Here is an 18650-nt window from a genome sequence, read left to right on the forward strand (position 1 = left end):
AGTGAGAAATCTAGTAAACGTTAAGCGGCTTGAAATTATTTTAGTGCAAGTATCGTTATAGACATATAGAGACTGACGTTACCATGAGTATCCCGGATATCCTTATCTGCATATTTGCGGCAATAGAGTAACACTGTATGAAGAGACTGTGTTATGGCCCAGAATGCAGCATTTTCTGAAGGTTGCCATCTGTCTTCATTCCTCCTTTGTTTCTGCCAGAGCCTTGGTGACTAATGCTGGGAATACACGCTATGTTTGTACCGCTCGATCGAGCCATTAAATTGATAATAGATTGATTATTTCCAACATGTCCGATCACCCACCGGATCAATGCCGCGCTTGATACAGTGGGCGGGACATTGGAAAAAGATAAGGAAAACGAGCGGAAGATAAGAGAATCGCCCGCGGGGACGAGTGGGAATCGATCGGGCGGCATAATCGAGCCGCGGAAATGCACCATGTATTCCCGGCATAAGGGCCCATTCACACTTAAAAGCGCCGTTTTGCGTGGGTATTTTTTTTATCACGATTAGCACGGTAAAAATCACTGTACACTCGCGATTAAGTGCCCTTTTCCAATAGCAATCGCAATTGCTAAATGCTAGTGATTGCGCCTTGTCACTATTTTTTATCGCAGTCACGATTTTGTATATGCAATGCACTTGGTAAAAATCTCTCTGAGGCGCGATCGTGCTTTGACAAAATTCAATCGCGGTAGTGGAAAATGCCTACTGCAAATCCTATGTTAAAGTGGCAACCCTAGCGATTCAAAGATCACTAGGAATTTGCGATTCAGCATTGCAATCACTGTAAGCACTTTATCGCGAATTGTAAACAAGATGACTGAAATGATCAAAATCAATGTCAAACTGGCCAAAACACTCAATTTCAGTGGGGGTTGAATAATTTTGAGTGTGTGTGTGTGTACACACACACACACGCTTGGGGAAGGGGGGGTTGGGGGAATTCTGTAACCGCAGCAAATAATATTTGATTTATCACAGCAATGTTTATTTTGCTCCATAGGTTTCATAATTGAATGTTCATTTTACACTTTTCCTCGCAGGCATTTACAACAGCAGCGATGTAGCCGCAAGCTTTCCCAATGCCTTGTCAGGGGCCAGCACCCCGGTGTCCAGCTCCCACATGTCACAGTATGCTGCCAATCACCTACAACCAGGAGGAGCCTCCTCCCCATTACTCTCCTCATCAACTACTGTTCCTGCCAGCACTACTACAACTCAGGTAAGCTGCACAGAGGCGTCACATGGGAGGGAGGGTGTAACAGCAAAGCGCAAGAGCTGGGAACATTTCAATAGGCATTGATGAGAAGGTTATTAAAGAGGAACTCCAGTGAAAATAATGTAATAAAAAAAGTGCTTCATTTTTACAATAATTATGTATAAATGATTTAGTCAGTGTTTGCCCATTGTAAAATCTTTTAAATTCCCGATTTACATTCTGACATCACATGGTGACATTTTTACTGTTGGCAGGTGATGTAGCTGCTGCATGCTTTTTTGGCAGTTGGAAACAGCTGTAAACCGCTATTTCCCACAATGCAGAAAGGTTCACAGACAGGAAGCTGCCAACAGTACATATTTTTCTTGTTTCTTGTAGGAGGGGTTTCACCACAATATCAGCCATACAGCGCCCCCTGATGGTCTGTTTGTGAAAAGGAATAGATTTCTCATGTAAAAGGGGGTATCAGCTACTGATTGGGATAAAGTTCAATTCTTTGCCGGAATTTCTCTAAAGCCCAATCTACACGATACGATTTTATTCACGATTCGATTACGATTCTATTTACGATTCAATTAAATCCGACATGTCCGATCCTGATTCGATTCAATTCGATTTGCCATTGCAAAACAATGGCAAATCGAATTGAATTGAATCGAATCAGGATCGGACATGTTTGATTTAATCGAATCGTAAATAGAATCATAATCGAATCGTAAATAGATTAGTATCGTGTAGATTGGGCTTCAAGGACACCACTACATCGAAAAAAATAAGCAGTTAAAGTCTGACAGAACTGATAGGGTTTTGACTAGCCCATCTCCTCATGGGGGATTCTCTGTTTTTTTTGTTTGTTTGTTTTGGTTTGTTTTCAAAAGCATTTCCTGGATGGCAGATAACTGCCAAAATGGTTAAGTACCAGCCAGCCTCCCTAATCCCTTGCATTACATTTTGACAGTTATGCTGGGCACACACTATAAGATTTTTATGGTCGATTTATTGTCAGATCGCTTATTTCCAACATGTCCGATTTACTTTCAGATCGATTTTCAAACATTTTCTGATCGATTTCCTATTAAAGTTAACGGAAACCGATCGGAAAATGCTCGGAAATCAACCGGAAAGCAAAATCGGACATGTTGGAAATAATCGATCTGACAGTAAATAGACCAGAAAATCTCATAGTGTGTACCCAGCATTAGACTTAGCAACTGCCATTCAGAAAATGCTTTTGAAAACCCTGAGAATCCCCCATGAGGAGATGGACTGTCAGATTTTAACTGCTTACTTTTTGTGTTGTAGTGGACTTTTAAATTACAAACATGTTTTGTTAGTTTGACTTTGCAACTGCTGTTCAGGAAATACCTATGAAAACCCTGAGAATCCCCCATGAGAAGATAGACTGGTCCAAAACCTGTCGGTTCTGTCAGATTTTAACTACTTATTTTTTTCGCTAGAGTGGTCCTTTAACCTCCTCAACGGTAAGCCGCCTCGGTGGATAGCTGAGGCCCTAATGGGCCGATTTGCTCACTTTTTACTTTGTGACACGCAGCTAGTACTTTGCTAGCTGCATGTTTGTTACGATCGCCGCCGCTCCGCGCTGATTCGCCGCTACCCGCCACGTTAAAGGGCCTCCCCAGACCCCTTGCGCAGCCTGGCCAATCACCGCCAGGATGCATTATGGGGTGGATAGGGAATCCTTCCGACGCCATGATGTGGATGACGTCATCCCGATCGAAGCCAAACAGGAAATCCCGTTCTGAACGGGATTTCCTGTTTGCTCTGATCGCCGGAGGTGATCGGAAGGGGTGGGGGGATTCGTGCTAGGCTAGCTGCATGATTAAAAAAAAAAAAAATTGTGCTGCGCTGCCCCCTGGCGGTTTTAATAGACCGCCAGGGACTTAACTTCTTTATTAGTGCAGAGAACTTAGTGGGTAGCCTGTAATATTCAGGTGAGGCTTCTTTGTACCCCTACCAGACTGTTACTTGGGTCAGTTCCAGGGCTTGAGCACTACCGATACATGGCCAGTGCTGTGGCTGCCCTGATACTAGCTCTAGCTTGCAAGAGTTACTATTCACAAGCTTCTGACATCCATTGAAATTTACATTGACTTCAGCTTCCTGTTTGTTTACTAGTATGAGTGGGACTTGACCTCCTATCAGACTGAAAGCAATGCAATGTGAAAAGCACATGCACACTAGGGTTGGGGTTATTATCATGACTTAATTAGCTGTACACACATCTGGGTCAGTAACTCACTGAAAGATTAAGCCAAATGATAAACATCACAACCAGACGTATTCATCTGTAATGAAGCCAGATTCTGCCTTCACTGTTTGAAGCCTATGTTGTAAGGTTTAGCACGTGTGTATTAGACTCGCTCCTTCCTTCAACACCTTCAAGCAAGCCCTCAAAACACATTTCTTTAAAATAGCCTATCCCACATCTACCACACTCTAAAGGTGGCCATACACTGGTCGATTTGCCATCAGATTCGACCAACAGATAGATCCCTCTCTGATCGAATCTGATCAGAGAGGGATCGTATGGCCACCTTTACTGCAAACAGATTGTGAGAAGATTTCAGCCTGAAACCGAGAAACCGATCACAATCTGTGGAGCTGCCAACCCCCCCCCCCCCCCCCATACGTTACATGTTCCGGCCGGCGCGAGTCCCCCCTCTGTCCCCGTGGCTTCTTCTCCGCTCCGGGCTCCAGACCGTTCCTGCAGCTACTGAACTTCCTGTCCAGGGGAAGTTTAAATAGCAGAGGGCGCTCTACTGTTTAAACTTCCTGCCGGGACAGGAAGTTATGTGTAGCAGCAGCCGGTCTGGAACCCAGCGCGGAAAGAAGACAGCCGGGACCAGGGGAATCGCGCCGGCCGGAACAGGTAATGTATACCCGCTGTGTCGTCGGGCATTCGCACACCGCTATCGACGCACTCCCGACCCGTCGGCGATCGAGAAAAATTTTCCGCGCAGACGGATCGACGGCAATTGACGGGAACAATCGATTTCGGACGGAAATCGATCGTTCTGTCAACGGTGTGCGCGGCGATTTCACAGCCGATTCGATCACTGTGCTCGAATCGGTCGTATATCGGTGGGAAAATCGTTAGGTGTATGGGCCCCTTAACTCTCTGTCAATCACTCTTTCCACAGTCCTACCTTATGTGTCCCCCCACCCTTTAGATTGTTGGCCTTAGTTTAGATAAAATTGGGAGTGTTAAGCTTTTACAAAGGGGAAAAGCAAAAAACCATAAATCCTTTTTGGGGTCATCCACTTCACCCCTCCACAAGCTTGGATTGTATAGAAAGGATTTTGAAAAAACTCGTACAGAATCTTCAAAGTACAAAAAAAATCAAAAGATTTTATTGACATAAATTTCCAAAAAATTCCATTAAAATTCTCTGTGAGAAATTCCTTGCAGGTGCTTCAAATACGAAATATATAGCACAGACATGTACTTCACTCATAAACTTAATGCAATATAAAAAAGGGCAACGACACGCTCGTTTCGGGCCCAGCAGGACCCTTCATCAGGCCGAGTTGCAGAAAGTATTGTCTGTTAACCTTGTATGCAATGCACGGTTGAAACATCAAAAAAGGAAGAGCAAGGAAACATCTGAGCCGACCAGATGTAATTTACACAACCCCAATGGCTGTCCTGATATCGAGAAGATCTGACATGCTGCAAACATGGGAGTGCAGGACAGCCATTGGGGTTGTGTATATTTTGTGTATATTTCGTATTTGAAGCACCTGCAAGGAATTTCTCACAGAGAATTTTAATGGAATTTTTTGGAAATTTATGTCAATAAAATCTTTTGATATTTTTTTGTACTTTGAAGATTCTGTACGAGTTTTTTCAAAATCCTTTCTATACAATCCAAGATTGTTAGCCTTGGCAGGGCCTCCACCCTCCCTTAGTGTGTCCTTCTTAATTTTACTACCCCGGCAATTACACCCGTCTCATGGACCAACTCGTACTTGTTTTGCCAGTTCTCTGTAAACCGCATTTTATACCCTGATTGTATGTATAACCTTGTGCTGTGTTGTATAACCGTTTGCTACCTCTGTCTGTCTCTCCTTATTGCAATGTATATATCCCTATTTATTATCCAGCGCTGCGTAATATGTTGGCGCTTTATAAATACAATAAATAATAATATTAGAAAAATCTTCTTATCACAAAGTGTATTTGTGGTTCTCTGTCACTGCCAAAGACAATAGCTGATGGCTTTATTCTTGTTTCCCCCCAAACTCTCTACAGATGTTAATTCCATGCAACCCGTAGGCCATAGCTGTAGTGCCACATGTGCAGGGGGTCCTGCATTAGTAGGTCACCAGCCCATGTGGTGTTTAGAGGAAATAGGACATTTATATAAACCTCTATTTGCCTGGCCTCTGCGGGAGCGCATAAACATGCATTTATACCCTTCAGCCCATGGCATGAAGTGGTTAAAGTGATGGCTCTACACATTAGTGATAGAGATATAGATACTCCTCATCATACTGTATAACTTCCTAATCTAAGAAGCCACCCAGTCTACTCACCTCAACATTGCGGCTGCACAGGCAGCATTGTAATGATTTGTAAACAAATTTCCACTAATGAGGTTAATTTTAATAGGAATAAACAAACTGAAAGCCAATAAGTGAGCAGAGCTGCAGAGGTGATGCAATTCCCAGTGTGGGGGTTGCATCATTTCCAGGATTCAGCTTCCCCTCTCCTCAGTCTGCTGGGACCGGCTTTCTTATCTTCCAGTCAGGCTATTTAGGCTGAGCCAGCGGGAATACCCGTATGTGTGCGCAGATCTCCCAAGCACCAGAACACGGCTTGCATCAGCCCATTGCAGATTGCTTGTGCTCGGGATATTCTCCTAAATAATATGAATCTATCTACTATATATACTCGAATATAAACCAATCCTAGTATAAACCCAAGGTACTTAGTTTTTCTTTTAGACAACAGAAAAAAGGTTTGACTCAAGTATACACAGTGTTCTCCCCAGGCTCTTTTAGCCGGGTGCTCCACCCGGCTAGCTTTGGTGACCACCCTACTGTCATTTGATCACCTCCTCCTATGCTATATGCAGAGTTGCGCAGAGAAGTGCTGGCCCTACAGTCTCTCATCACGCCCCACCCGACTACTTTTTCATGCCACCCGGCTGGAAAAAATTTCTGGAGAGAACACTAGGGTAGAAAACCAGGCTGCCACTTTCTACATTCCCATATCACTTCTCTGGTGATCTAATGGCCCCTCCCTCCCCCTTACAGTATTCCCCGGTGTCTAGTAGTTTCCCCTCCCCCTGTACAGCATACCTGGTGTCTAGTGGTCCCTCTTTCCTTCCCCCTCCCCATACAGCTTACCTGGTGTCTAGTGGTTCCTCCTCCCTCCCCCATACAGCATACCTGGTGTCTAGCATGCCTGGTGTCTGGTCCTGTTTCAATACAAGACACATAACATTTATATAGGACAGGCAACATGCAGCTTTCAGAGATGGTAAACGCCAGGAAAGCAGCAGTGTAGGGACCAGAATCACTAGCCTTTAAGGCTTCCCAAAAGCTAGCGGTAAACACTGGTGTCGAAACTGCAGGTACAGTACTGATAGTGTGCGCCTCTGTCCACATTTCTGTTCAGCCTGGGTGATACTGTAGCATTGCATTTAAACGTGGTATTGAGTGAAAGCTCATTTTGCTAGGTACACACGATGTGGTTTTTTTTTCGGTCAATTTTCCATTCAATTTGATTTTCGATTCGTGTATCCGCTCGATCCCCAGCTCGATTCTCTGATCGTTTCTTATCAATTTCCACTCACTTCTATGAGAAATCGACCAGAACAATAATCAAAAATAATTTCCGTCATGTCCGATATTATCTATCGAATCATCTATCTAACATAGAATTGTATGGTGTGTACCTAGCATTAGAAGCCCATGTGAACCAGCAGTGAAGGTGTCCATACACTGCATCGAATTCCCGCCGATATACAGCAGAGGCGATCTGCTGTTAAATCGATAACGCAAACGCTGACCGATATCCATCCGAAAACGATCAATCCCTTTGATCTGTCCCGGCATAAAAGTTCTCTCAATCACCGGCGGGTCGGGAGCGTGTCGATAGCAGTGTTCGATTGGCCGACAACCGACGCAGCATATAGGCAGCAATATGCTACCTCCCCGCTGGCGCAAGTCCCTTTTTCCGGCTGGCCATCTTCTCTTTACTTCCTGTCCCATCCTATCAGGGGAAGGTCAAACAGTAGAGCGCCCTCTACTGTTTGAACTTCCGCTGGTCACAGGAAGTGACAGGAAGTAAAGAAAAGATGCCCAGCGCGGACAGAAGGGACTCTCGACGGCGGAGAGGTAATGTATAGCTGGGAGCAGCGGCAGCTCCACAGATTGTGAATCAATTTCATGTTGAAATTGATTCAAAATCTGTTTGCAGTGTATAGGCAGCCAATAGATCCCTCTGTGATCAGATTAGATCAGAGAGGGATTTATCTGTTGGTTGATATGGTGGCAATCGACCAGTGTATGGCTGCCTTTAAAATAATCTGTTCTATATCATGCAATCCAAGCTTTATCTCTGTAATGCCTAGTACACACAATGAGATTTTCAGGCAGATTTCCTGCCAGATTATTTTTGATTAAGAAAAACAATTTGTCCAGCTTTGTAATTTGCTGCCTCAGATTTAACCTAACATTTTTCCACTAGTATTTCTATTTTGTTCTCACCCTTTTCATTTTAATCTTGTCTGGTTATTATTGCTCTCAGCAGTATCTGTTTAAACTAATTATGCCACCGTCATTTGTCAAATAAAACCTTTACAGCTGTTTATGTACAGTCCTGTCCAAGGAGATTACGTTAGAGGGGGGGGCACTTTGCTGGAGCACAAATACAGTAAATTCATTCTCAAGCACATAAAGTATACTTTAGTACTGGATCTTAATTCAGGAAATAATTGGGAATCATTTTTTCAGTGCTTCAGCAAGCGACCACAGACAAGTGTCTAAGCTAGATCAAAATGCACAGTGCTCAATATGCAGGGATATGCATGCAATCATCACGCAACAGCTTGCACAGGAAGCATAGGTCCCATCAGTTAATGCAGGTACAGTATTGATGGTGTGCTCCTCTGTCCACATTTCTGTGCAGCCTGGATGATACTGTAGCATTGCAGCCATGCACAAGCAAGTCACAGAAGGCAGGCAATTCCTCCAGGCTGCAGCTTACACAGGAAGCATAGGTCTCATTGGCTGGTGCTTTTGAGGTAATCCATGCAGACCCAGAGTAGCAGACAGCAAACAGGCTACAAGTGCCTGCCAGCCCACCCACCATGGCTCATGGGTTTTATAACATGTGTCCCCCCACTTTCCACCATAGCTGGACACAGAATACCGCAGGGGCTAAAAAACAGGTTTACCATAACAGAAGTTCTACTATAGCAGTGTTTACTATGCTGGGCTTTATTCCTATCTACTTATAATGGAGCTTGACCGAGGCCTGGACATTTAGTTTTGCTATACCCGAATGTTTGCTATAGCAGAGTGTACTATAGCAAGATTATATTGCAACCCAGCTCCAAAACACCCTCTAATAATGCAGAGTTTACATAGGAATTTTTGAATGTTAATTTTATTTTAATTACATTATGTGTAATCCGGTATTAAAGTAGATCTTACTTTAGCACAAAATTCTGTATAAAATATGTCGCCACCACTTAATGTAGCAAAAAGAAAAAAAACCTTTCAATTCTGGCCTGCTGCTACAATTTTCTACTTAAAGGACTTACGAGGCCAAGTATACAAAAAAATAAATAAAAAAAGTTAGCTACCTGGATCAGCTTGTAAGGCACGCAGGACGCCGTCCACTACCTCCGTGCCGTTCCGCCTGGTCCCCGCCGCTGAACAGCCCCCCGAACGGTCCCCGACCGCGCGGCCTGGGTCGGGCTCCCCAGCCTGTACCAAGATGGCCGCCGGAGCTGGCCGCGGCTGCGCAGTCCGCATAGCCGTGAGTGCGGCTGCGCAGCTCTAAGGCCAACCCCCCGATCCACGTAAAAAATCCCCCCCCCCCCCCCCCCCCCCCCCCCCCTATTTCTCCTAATGACCTTAGTGTCCTTTAGGGGTGTAAATATTTTGTCAAAGGAAGAAATGCTGAGTTTCATACCACTTCAGTGTAACATCGCAGTATCGCTGTATAACACGCTGTAACTATCGCTTTGTACATCTTGCAAAGTTGGGATTTGTTTTCTGGCTGCAGACATTATATAATTTTTATTTCTTTTTTATCCTTTGATACATGAGTAATCCTTTGATACATTAGCATTGTGGGGGTTGGATTTCAAACGATACCCTTTCGATCTTCCTCCTGGAGTTCAGCGGTAACACTTGTATGATTGCAAAGCTTGAACGGTATGGGGATTTTGGCGAGCGGCTGAGCTCAGTGGGCCCAGAGGGAGTGCGCTGCGGATCTGCACCCGCTTCCATGTGGGAAGAGGTTAGAGGGTGGGGTAGAATCCTGAGGAATTTGCTGCTAGGGGGGGAATTCTTCAGTAACATGTGACCCAACAGGAAGAACAAAGGAGTCCCAGTACTGGAGTAATCCTTTATTCTGTCTAATTAAAATCCCTCCAATCTTGTTTTAGCCCTTGTCCCAGTGAGATGGGCTTTACATTGAAATCATCATTCAGGCCGGGTAGAGTGAAGGCAGCTCTTGCACGGCGCTGCATGCTGAGACAGCTGCATCTTATGTTCCCCTCTTAGCCACAAATGCGTTTTTTTCTCTCTACCTTCAAGCTGAAGCCTATTTAGTCCAGCTTATCTGGTGCTGCTGTAGCAACCATCAGTCTCCAGGCAACACACATGCATTGACCTCTTCATTCAGCTCAGGGTAGCAGGACCTCAATTTAGCTGCCTAAAACAATAGTGACAGAGCTGAATATGAAGATCATATTGGGCTCTATCCACAAACTTCTCATAAATGACTTATTTATCTCCTAAGTGATAAAAATTAACCTTTCAGCACATTTACAAGCAAAATAATCATTCAAAGTAAGTTGTTCCCGATTAACTCCATTTCAATATTACTTTTCTTACCTTAATTATATTAAATTTTTGCTCTTTGGAAGCTTAAAAATGTAACATAAATAAAGTGAAAGCAGAGGAAAACAGGTGAAAAAGCTTTGTGAATCATGCCTATTGTCTCCTCCAAGTTCCACTGCTTTAGTTTTGTCACACACACACACACACACACACACACACACACACACACACACACACACACACACACACGCACATCACACACACCCCACACACGCACTCACACCACACACCACACATCACACACATCACACACATCACACACATCACACACACACACACACATCACACACACACACACACACACACACACACACACCACACACATATATCACACACACCCCACACACGCACTCACACCACACACACGCACTCACACCACACACACGCACATCACACACATATATCACACACACACCACACATCACACACACACACCACACATCACACACACACACACACACACACACACACACACACACACACACACACACACACACACACACACACACACACACACACACACACATACATACACTGTACACACACACACACACACGCACTCACACCACACACACGCACTCACACCACACACACGCACATCACACACACACACACCACACACACCACACATATATCACACACACCACACACACGCACTCACACCACACACACGCACATCACACACATATATCACACGCACTCACACCACACACCACACATCACACACACACACACACACACACACACACACACACACATCACACACACACATCACACACACACACACATCACGCACACACACACGCACACACACACACATCATACACACATCACACACACACACATCACACACACATCACACACACATCACACACACACACACATCACACACACATCACACACACACACACATCACGCACACACACACATCACGCACACACACACACACACGCACACACACACATCACACACACCCCACACACCCCACACACATCACACACATCACACACATCACACACACCCCACACACCACACACATACACGCACATACGCACACACTCACGCACATACTCCCACACACCACACACACACACCACACACACACACCACACACACACACCAACCACACACACCAACCACACACACACAAACCACACACACACCACACACACACACACACACATGCTGGGTACACACGATGCATTTTTTTCCGACGATTTTCCGTACAAACTATTTCCGATTCGATTCCCTTATCTATTTGCATTCACTTCTATGAGAAATCGGTCAGAAAAACGATCGCAAATAAGATCGGACATGTCGGAAATTATCTATCGAACCATCTATCTAACACAAAATTGTATGGTGTGTACCTAGCATTACAGTACTTGCACAATTGCTATGTGGGGGTCTTTAGGCTGGTTAACAAAAACATTTAAAATTGGGTCAGTCATAGCTAGTGTCCATATGTGGTTTGATGTAAAACATTTTTTCTCTACAAATTCACTCAATGTAAATCTGTTGATTATTATGAATTGGATTTACTTAGCACCAACATCTTACGCAGCGCTGTACAATACATTTGGTTGCAGACAATGATAATAGGGGGTGACAGACAACACAATACAGGTAATAAGCAGTAAGACACACAATGCCAGATCATGCACTGGAGTAGTAGTCCCAGTAATACAGGTTCATGTAAATCTGTGAGCAGGATACAGGGTCAGGTAGAATACACAAGGAGGGAAGGACCCTGCCAAAGGCTTACAATATAATGGGAGGGGTTGCTCAAAATGAAACCGACTTCTGGTCGACTTGCTGATTAATTCAAAATGCAGTTTGAGGAGATGGAAAGTTTTTTTTTAGTTTTGTTTGTTTTTATTTGTTTTGTTTTGTTTTTGAATTTGCTCCAGATCCAGTGTCTTGGTACGTTGTTGTTTAGTCGCTATTTAGTTATGTCTGATTCTTTGCGACCCATTGGACCACAGCATGCGCGGCCCATCTATCCTCTACTGCCTCTTAAAGTGTAACTGTCGGGCATAAAATCAAAAATCAATTCTTTATTTTTATCTGGTAAACAAGTAATAAGGATGCTAACCAGGCAATCCAAAAGTTAAAATCGCTATTACTTTTCTTGTTGATAAATGATCATTCCCCAGTTTACCTGACTCTTATCTCATACACACAAAATTTGGTACGCACAAAGGAAGTTGCAGGGCATGCTGGGTTGTCCTTTCTTTGCTTCTCTATTTCCCCTTAGAAATAACTAAAGCCTCTTTCCCTCCTTTTTCCCCTCCCACACCTCTGTTCCTCTCTGATTGGCCAGAATTTCTCATGCTGAGACGATGCACTTTCTATAGTGAAGGGCGGGCAAATCCGGCAGAGGAGAGGAAGGGAGGAAATGACATCAGGATTGGCTTCAAAATAGCCACACTCAAAATGGGAAATGCTAAGAAGGATTTTTTTTTTACTGTAGAAAAATCACTCAAATCAAAACATGGACAGTGCAATACATATGTTATGTAAGTAGAGCAAGTATTTATCTACTTATATATGTGTTGTTTTTTTATGAGATAGGACAGTGGGATGCGAAAGTTTGGGCAACCTTGTTAATTTTCATGATTTTCCTGTATAAATCATCGGTTGTTACAATAAAAAATGTCAGTTAAATACATCATATAGGACACACACACAGTGATATTTGTGAAGTGAAATGAAGTTTATTGGATTTACAGAACGTGTACAAGAAATGTTTAAACAAAATTAGACGGGTGCATAAATTTGGGCGCCACAAAAAATAAATTAAATCAATATTTAGTAAATCCTCCTTTTGCAGAAATTAAAGAGAATCTGTATTGTTAAAATCGCACAAAAGTAAACATACCAGTGCGTTAGGGGACATCTCCTATTACCCTCTGTCACAATTTCGCTGCTCCTCACCGCATTAAAAGTGGTTAAAAACAGTTTTAAAAAGTTTGTTTATAAACAAACAAAATGGCCACCAAATCAGGAAGTAGATTGATGTACAGTATGTCCACACATAGAAAATACATCCATACACAAGCAGGCTGTATACAGCCATCCTTTTGAATCTCAAGAGATCATTTGTGTGTTTCTTTCCCCCTGCAGCTATCTTCCACTGAAGTGTCAGGCTGTTTCTTCCTGCAGAGTGCAGACAGCTCTGCCTGTATGTAATTCCTCAGTATGTGAAAGCCCAGCCAGCTCAGAAGAGGATTTATCCAGCTTGTAAAAGATAATAGAACAGAGAGAAGCTGCACTAATCTAAATATCACACAGGCAGTGTGCAGAGAGGGGCCTAGATGGGGGAGTTCATAGCAGAACCACAACACTGAAGAACTTGGCAGCCTTCCAGAAACAGGCCTGACAAGTCTGACAAGAGAGAGATAAGTTGATTTATTACAGAGATGGTGATAGTAGAACGTGCTGCAGTAAGCCAGAACACATTAGAATAGCTTTTGGAACTTGTAGGATGATAAAAAAAACAGGATGCAATTTTTGTTACGGAGTCTCTTTAAAGCCTCTAAACTCTTTGTGTAGGTTCTTGGTTCTGGCTGAAGGTATTTTGGACCATTCCTCTTTACAAAACATCTCTAGTTAATTCAGGTTTGATGGCTTCCGAGCATGGACAGCTCTCACACCACAGATTTTCAATTATACCGAGATGGCCATTCTTGAACGTTGTACTTGTTCCTCTTTATGAATGCCTTAGTGGATTTTGAGCCGTGTTTAGGTTCATTGTCTTGTTGAAAGATCCAGGCCATGCGCAGCTTCAGCTTTGTCACTGATTCCTGGACATTGGTCTCCAGAATCTGCTGATACTGAGTCCAGTCCCTGCACTGGCCACACAGCCCCACAACATGATGGAACCACCACCATATTTTACTGTAGGTAGCAGGTGCTTTTCTTGGAATGCTGTGTTCTTTTTCCTCCATGCATAGTGCCCCTTGTTATGCCCAAAATGACTCATCAGTCCACAGCACCTTATTCCAAAATGAAGCTGGCTTGTCCAAATGTGATTTAGCATACCTCAAGCGGCTCTGTTTGTGCTGTGGGCTTCCTCTGCATCACTCTTGCATACAGCATCTCCTTATGTAAAGTGCGCTGAATGGTTGAATGATGCACAGTGACTCCATCTGCAGCAAGGTGATGTTGTAGGTCTTTGGTGCAGGTCTGTGGGTCGACTCTGACTGTTCTCACCGTTCGTCACTTCTGTCTATCTGAGATTTTTCTTGGTCTGCTACTTCGAGCCTTAACTTGAACTGAGCCTGTGGTCTTCCATTTCCTCAATATGTTCCTAACTGTGGAAACAGACAGCTGAAATCTCTGAGACAGCTTTCTGTGTCCTTCCTCTAAACCATGATGGTGAACAATCTTTGTCTTCAGGTCATTTGAGAGTTGTTTTGAGACCCCCATGTTGCTACTCTTCAGAGAAAATGAAAAGAGGGAAACTCACAATTGACCCCCTTAAATACTCTTTCTCATAATTGGATTCACATGTGTATGTAGGTCACTGAGCTTACCAAGCCAATTTGAGTTCCAATAATTAGTTCTAAAGGTTTTGGAACCAATAAAATTACAACAGTGCCCACATTTATGCACCTGCTTAATTTTATTTAAACAATTATTGCACACTTTCTGTAACTCCAATAAACTTAATTTCACTTCTCAAATACCACTGTGTGTGTCTCCTATATGATATATTTAACTGACATTTTTTATTGTAACAACCAATGATTCATACAGAAAAATCACGATGATTAAAAATGTTGCCCAAACTTTTACATCCCACTGTATATGTATTCATGACAGGTGTGGGCAGAGACCACTGTAAAATAATGGACCCACCTTTTCACCCTCCCATTGATGCTTAGCCTAGGCTATTTAGCTATACACAACAGCATTCTGGGAGACTTGTTGTTTTTATTGGCTTCGGAACTCTCAAAAACGAATATTCTGCAGCAGAGATGCACCTGACAGGACTAACGCAACCTGTGATAAATTTCAGAATGTAAATCGAGGAGAGGAAAGATTTTACAGCGGCCAAACTCCGACTCAGAGCCCTTTTCCATTTGGAAGTTCGATCACCAGCGCAATCGCATTGCCTGCAATTTCCACTCGCCACAATTGCGCTGTAAAGTCGCCAGGCACAGAGTGCGATTTCATCAAAAATCACCAGCAATTGTAATGCGTGCAAAAACGTGTCACGCTAGCGAAAAATGTACATGTACATTGAAGCGAACCACAGCTAGTGGAAAAGAGCCCTCAATCATTTATAAATTAAAGAGGTACTGTAGTGAAAATAACTTACGGAATAAAATTTCTTATTTCTGTACGAAATTAAAGGGAACCTTAACTGAGAGGGATATGGATGTTTCCTTCTAAACAATACCAGTTGCCTGGCAGTCCTGCTGATCTCTTTGGCTGCAGTAGTGGCTGAATCCCACACCTGGAACAAGCATGCAGCTAATCCGGTCTGACTTCAGTCAGAGCACCTGATCTGCATGCTTGTGGCTGTGGGGCTGTGGCTGAAAGTATTAGACACACAGGATCAGCAGGAGAGTCAGGCAACTGGTATTATTTTAAAAGGAAAAATCCATATCCTTCTCAGTTTAGGTTCCCTTTAAAGAGAACCCGAGGTGTGTTTAAAGAATGTTATCTGCATACAGAGGCTGGATCTGCCTATACAGCCCAGCCTCTGTTGTTATCCCAAACCCCCCTAAGGTCCCCCTGCACTCTGCAATTCCTCATAAATCACAGCCGTGCTGTAAGGCTGTGTTTACATCTGTAGTGTCAGTCTCAGCTGCTCCCCCGCCTCCTGCATAGCTCTGGTCCCTGCCCCCGTCCCTTCCCTCCAATCAGCAGGGAGGGAAGGGATGCAGGCGGGGACCGGAGTTCTGCAGGAGGCGGGGAGAGCAGCAGACTGACACTTTAGAGATAAACACAGCCAGCTCTGACAAGCTGTTTGTCAGCAGCGTGGCTGTGATTTATAAGGGATTGCAGAGTGCAGGGGGACCTTAGGGGGGGGTTGGGATAGCAACAGAGGCTGGGCTGTATAGGTAGATCCAGCCTCTGTATGCAGATAACATTCTTCAAACCCACCTCGGGTTCTCTTTAAAGGGAACCTGAAGCGAGTAAAAATTATTTAAAATAAATACACGACGTAGCTGCAAATGAATATTACATACTAACCTTACCATCAGTTCCACTCAGAAGCTTCCCATTTTCTTCTTACAGTGATCCCTTCCAGTTCTGACAAGATTTTGTCAGACCTGAAATATACCAGTTGCTGTCAGTTATATATCAGCAGCTGTCAGCTACAACTGAATGTGCAAGGTAATGTCCATATTTCCCTATAGCTAAAGTGGGTGATATTACAGTTAAAGAGTGAGCTGATCAGGAAGCTGTTATGGGGTAATGGCCATTTTTAAAATGGAGGATGGAGACTTCCATTGATCACAGCAGACAAATGGGATGCAGGGGAGAAAGAGATTGAGGAGTAGACTACACAGGAGGTAAGTATGACCTGTGTATGGTTATTTTGACTTTTTCTTTTCAGTTCAGGTTCTCTTTAAGTTTTGAATCTGTGTTTATTGTCATTGTTCCCAGTATTAGGCTGCGGAGTGACACTGATATCTGTTTCACATTGTGTGATCCTTTTCCTATGACTCGGGGGAAGCAGGATCCTTCCTCTCCAGATGAACAATCTCTAGGTTCTCTACGGAGTCCTCCCATAACAGCCCCACAGTGATGGAATGACACAGAGCTGCACACAAGCTGTCTGTGGTCTTAAAATGTGCTGTAAGTAGCCTGGCTGTCAGCGTTCCTGTCTGCTCTCCAGAAATCTCCCGCTCCCTCGTGTCATCCAGATGAGTCTAATAGCATGTCAGCTTCTTAATTTCTGACAGTTAATTCCTCGCCAGAACAACATAGTTACTAATGTAAGAATCCCCTTAACCACGCACACGGTCGGCCTGGGCCTGGTTCTTACCGTCAGATTACACCGATGGGAAGTAAATATTGGAAAATAAGAAAATGGGATGTGACAGATTAAAGATCTCTAGTAAGCTTTATTTCCCTTGTCATGTTTGTTTATATGATACACTGAGAGCTATTTTTCTATAGTTTTTTTCCTTTGGGCATATCTGTTAATTGCCAGATTAAATTGTGAATAAAAAAATTATTTTAATGAGGTAATCAATAGTTCAGGCACACTTTTTTTATAGGCTTTTAATAAAGCATTTTTATTAAGGCATTATTTTATATAAATTATGCAAAGAAAATCTTTTATTAAAATTGTATATAGTTCATATAGAATAGGCGGGTAACTATTGCATGAATTCACTGCTTCCGGTTTCCTCTTCCATGATCTTCAGCTTCCTGTTTTACTCCTCCGTGCTCTTCAACTTCCTGTTTTCCTCTCCTGCAATCTTCAGCTTCCTTTTTTTCTCCTCCATAATTTTCAACTTCCTGTCTTTCTCCTCCACGATTTTCAGCTTCCGGTTTTATTACCGACTCCTGGCCAGTGACAGTGTTTCTAATCATCAGAGAGATGTAACTTTTTTTTTTTGAAGGGGCAGGGTTTTGGCATTGCACATGCTCAGTGTGCATTTTCACCCATTAGCCATTTGTGAGCAGAATAGTTTAGCTTTTCTTGTTGCTGTATAGATATCGCTAAAGTTCCATACAGACCTTGGTGTCCATTGGCTCAAACAATCATTTGTAATTATTATGTCATTATTTCTGTGTTCGCTGATGACAGTCATGCGTGCTAAGTGACTAATTGTCCCAAAAATTCATCCACAGTCACCAAAGTTTTGGTACCCATGGAAGATAAGGGAAGTAGTACTGGCCACCTTTTATCAGCCAGAGAGATCACTAAAAATTGTTTCAGTCATTTTATGTCTTTCTCCACATTGCCTAACAGTCTCCCGAGGCACAAAGCTAAATTTATCATTACTTACTTGGGGATTCTTCCAGCCTCTAAAAGTCATTTGGGTCCCTCGCCACAGCTCTGGTCCTACCTGGTGTCCCGGCAGATGCCTGTAAGGATTGCTGCCACATGGGTGGGTGGGAGCCTGTGGACGGAGCCTGAGCAGACACGGTGACGTGGGCGCTGACCCGCCTATGGGTTGGCAATCCTTACAGGCTTCCAGTGGGACACCTTGGAGGACTGGAGCTGTGGCCAAAGACACAAGCGACTTCTAAGGGCTGGAAGAAGCCTCAGGTAGGTAAAGATAGATTTAGCTTTTTGCCTTGGGAGTCCTCTAAGGTACTCCGACACATAT

General features: G+C 43.5%; 1 protein-coding gene across 5 annotated transcripts in view; it reads left to right on the forward strand.

Moving 5' to 3' along the window:
* The window catches only part of MLLT10 (MLLT10 histone lysine methyltransferase DOT1L cofactor), a 259169-nt gene that overhangs the window by 171419 nt on the left and 69100 nt on the right, over positions 1-18650 (forward strand). For all 5 annotated transcript variants that reach the window (XM_068235604.1, XM_068235601.1, XM_068235602.1 and 2 more), the window contains one exon: positions 1067-1245. In XM_068235604.1, coding sequence (XP_068091705.1) covers positions 1067-1245 — 179 coding nt within the window. The remainder of the gene's footprint in view (positions 1-1066; positions 1246-18650) is intronic.

The sequence above is a fragment of the Hyperolius riggenbachi genome, chromosome 5 (assembly GCF_040937935.1).
Source record: "Hyperolius riggenbachi isolate aHypRig1 chromosome 5, aHypRig1.pri, whole genome shotgun sequence".
NCBI lineage: Eukaryota > Metazoa > Chordata > Amphibia > Anura > Hyperoliidae > Hyperolius > Hyperolius riggenbachi.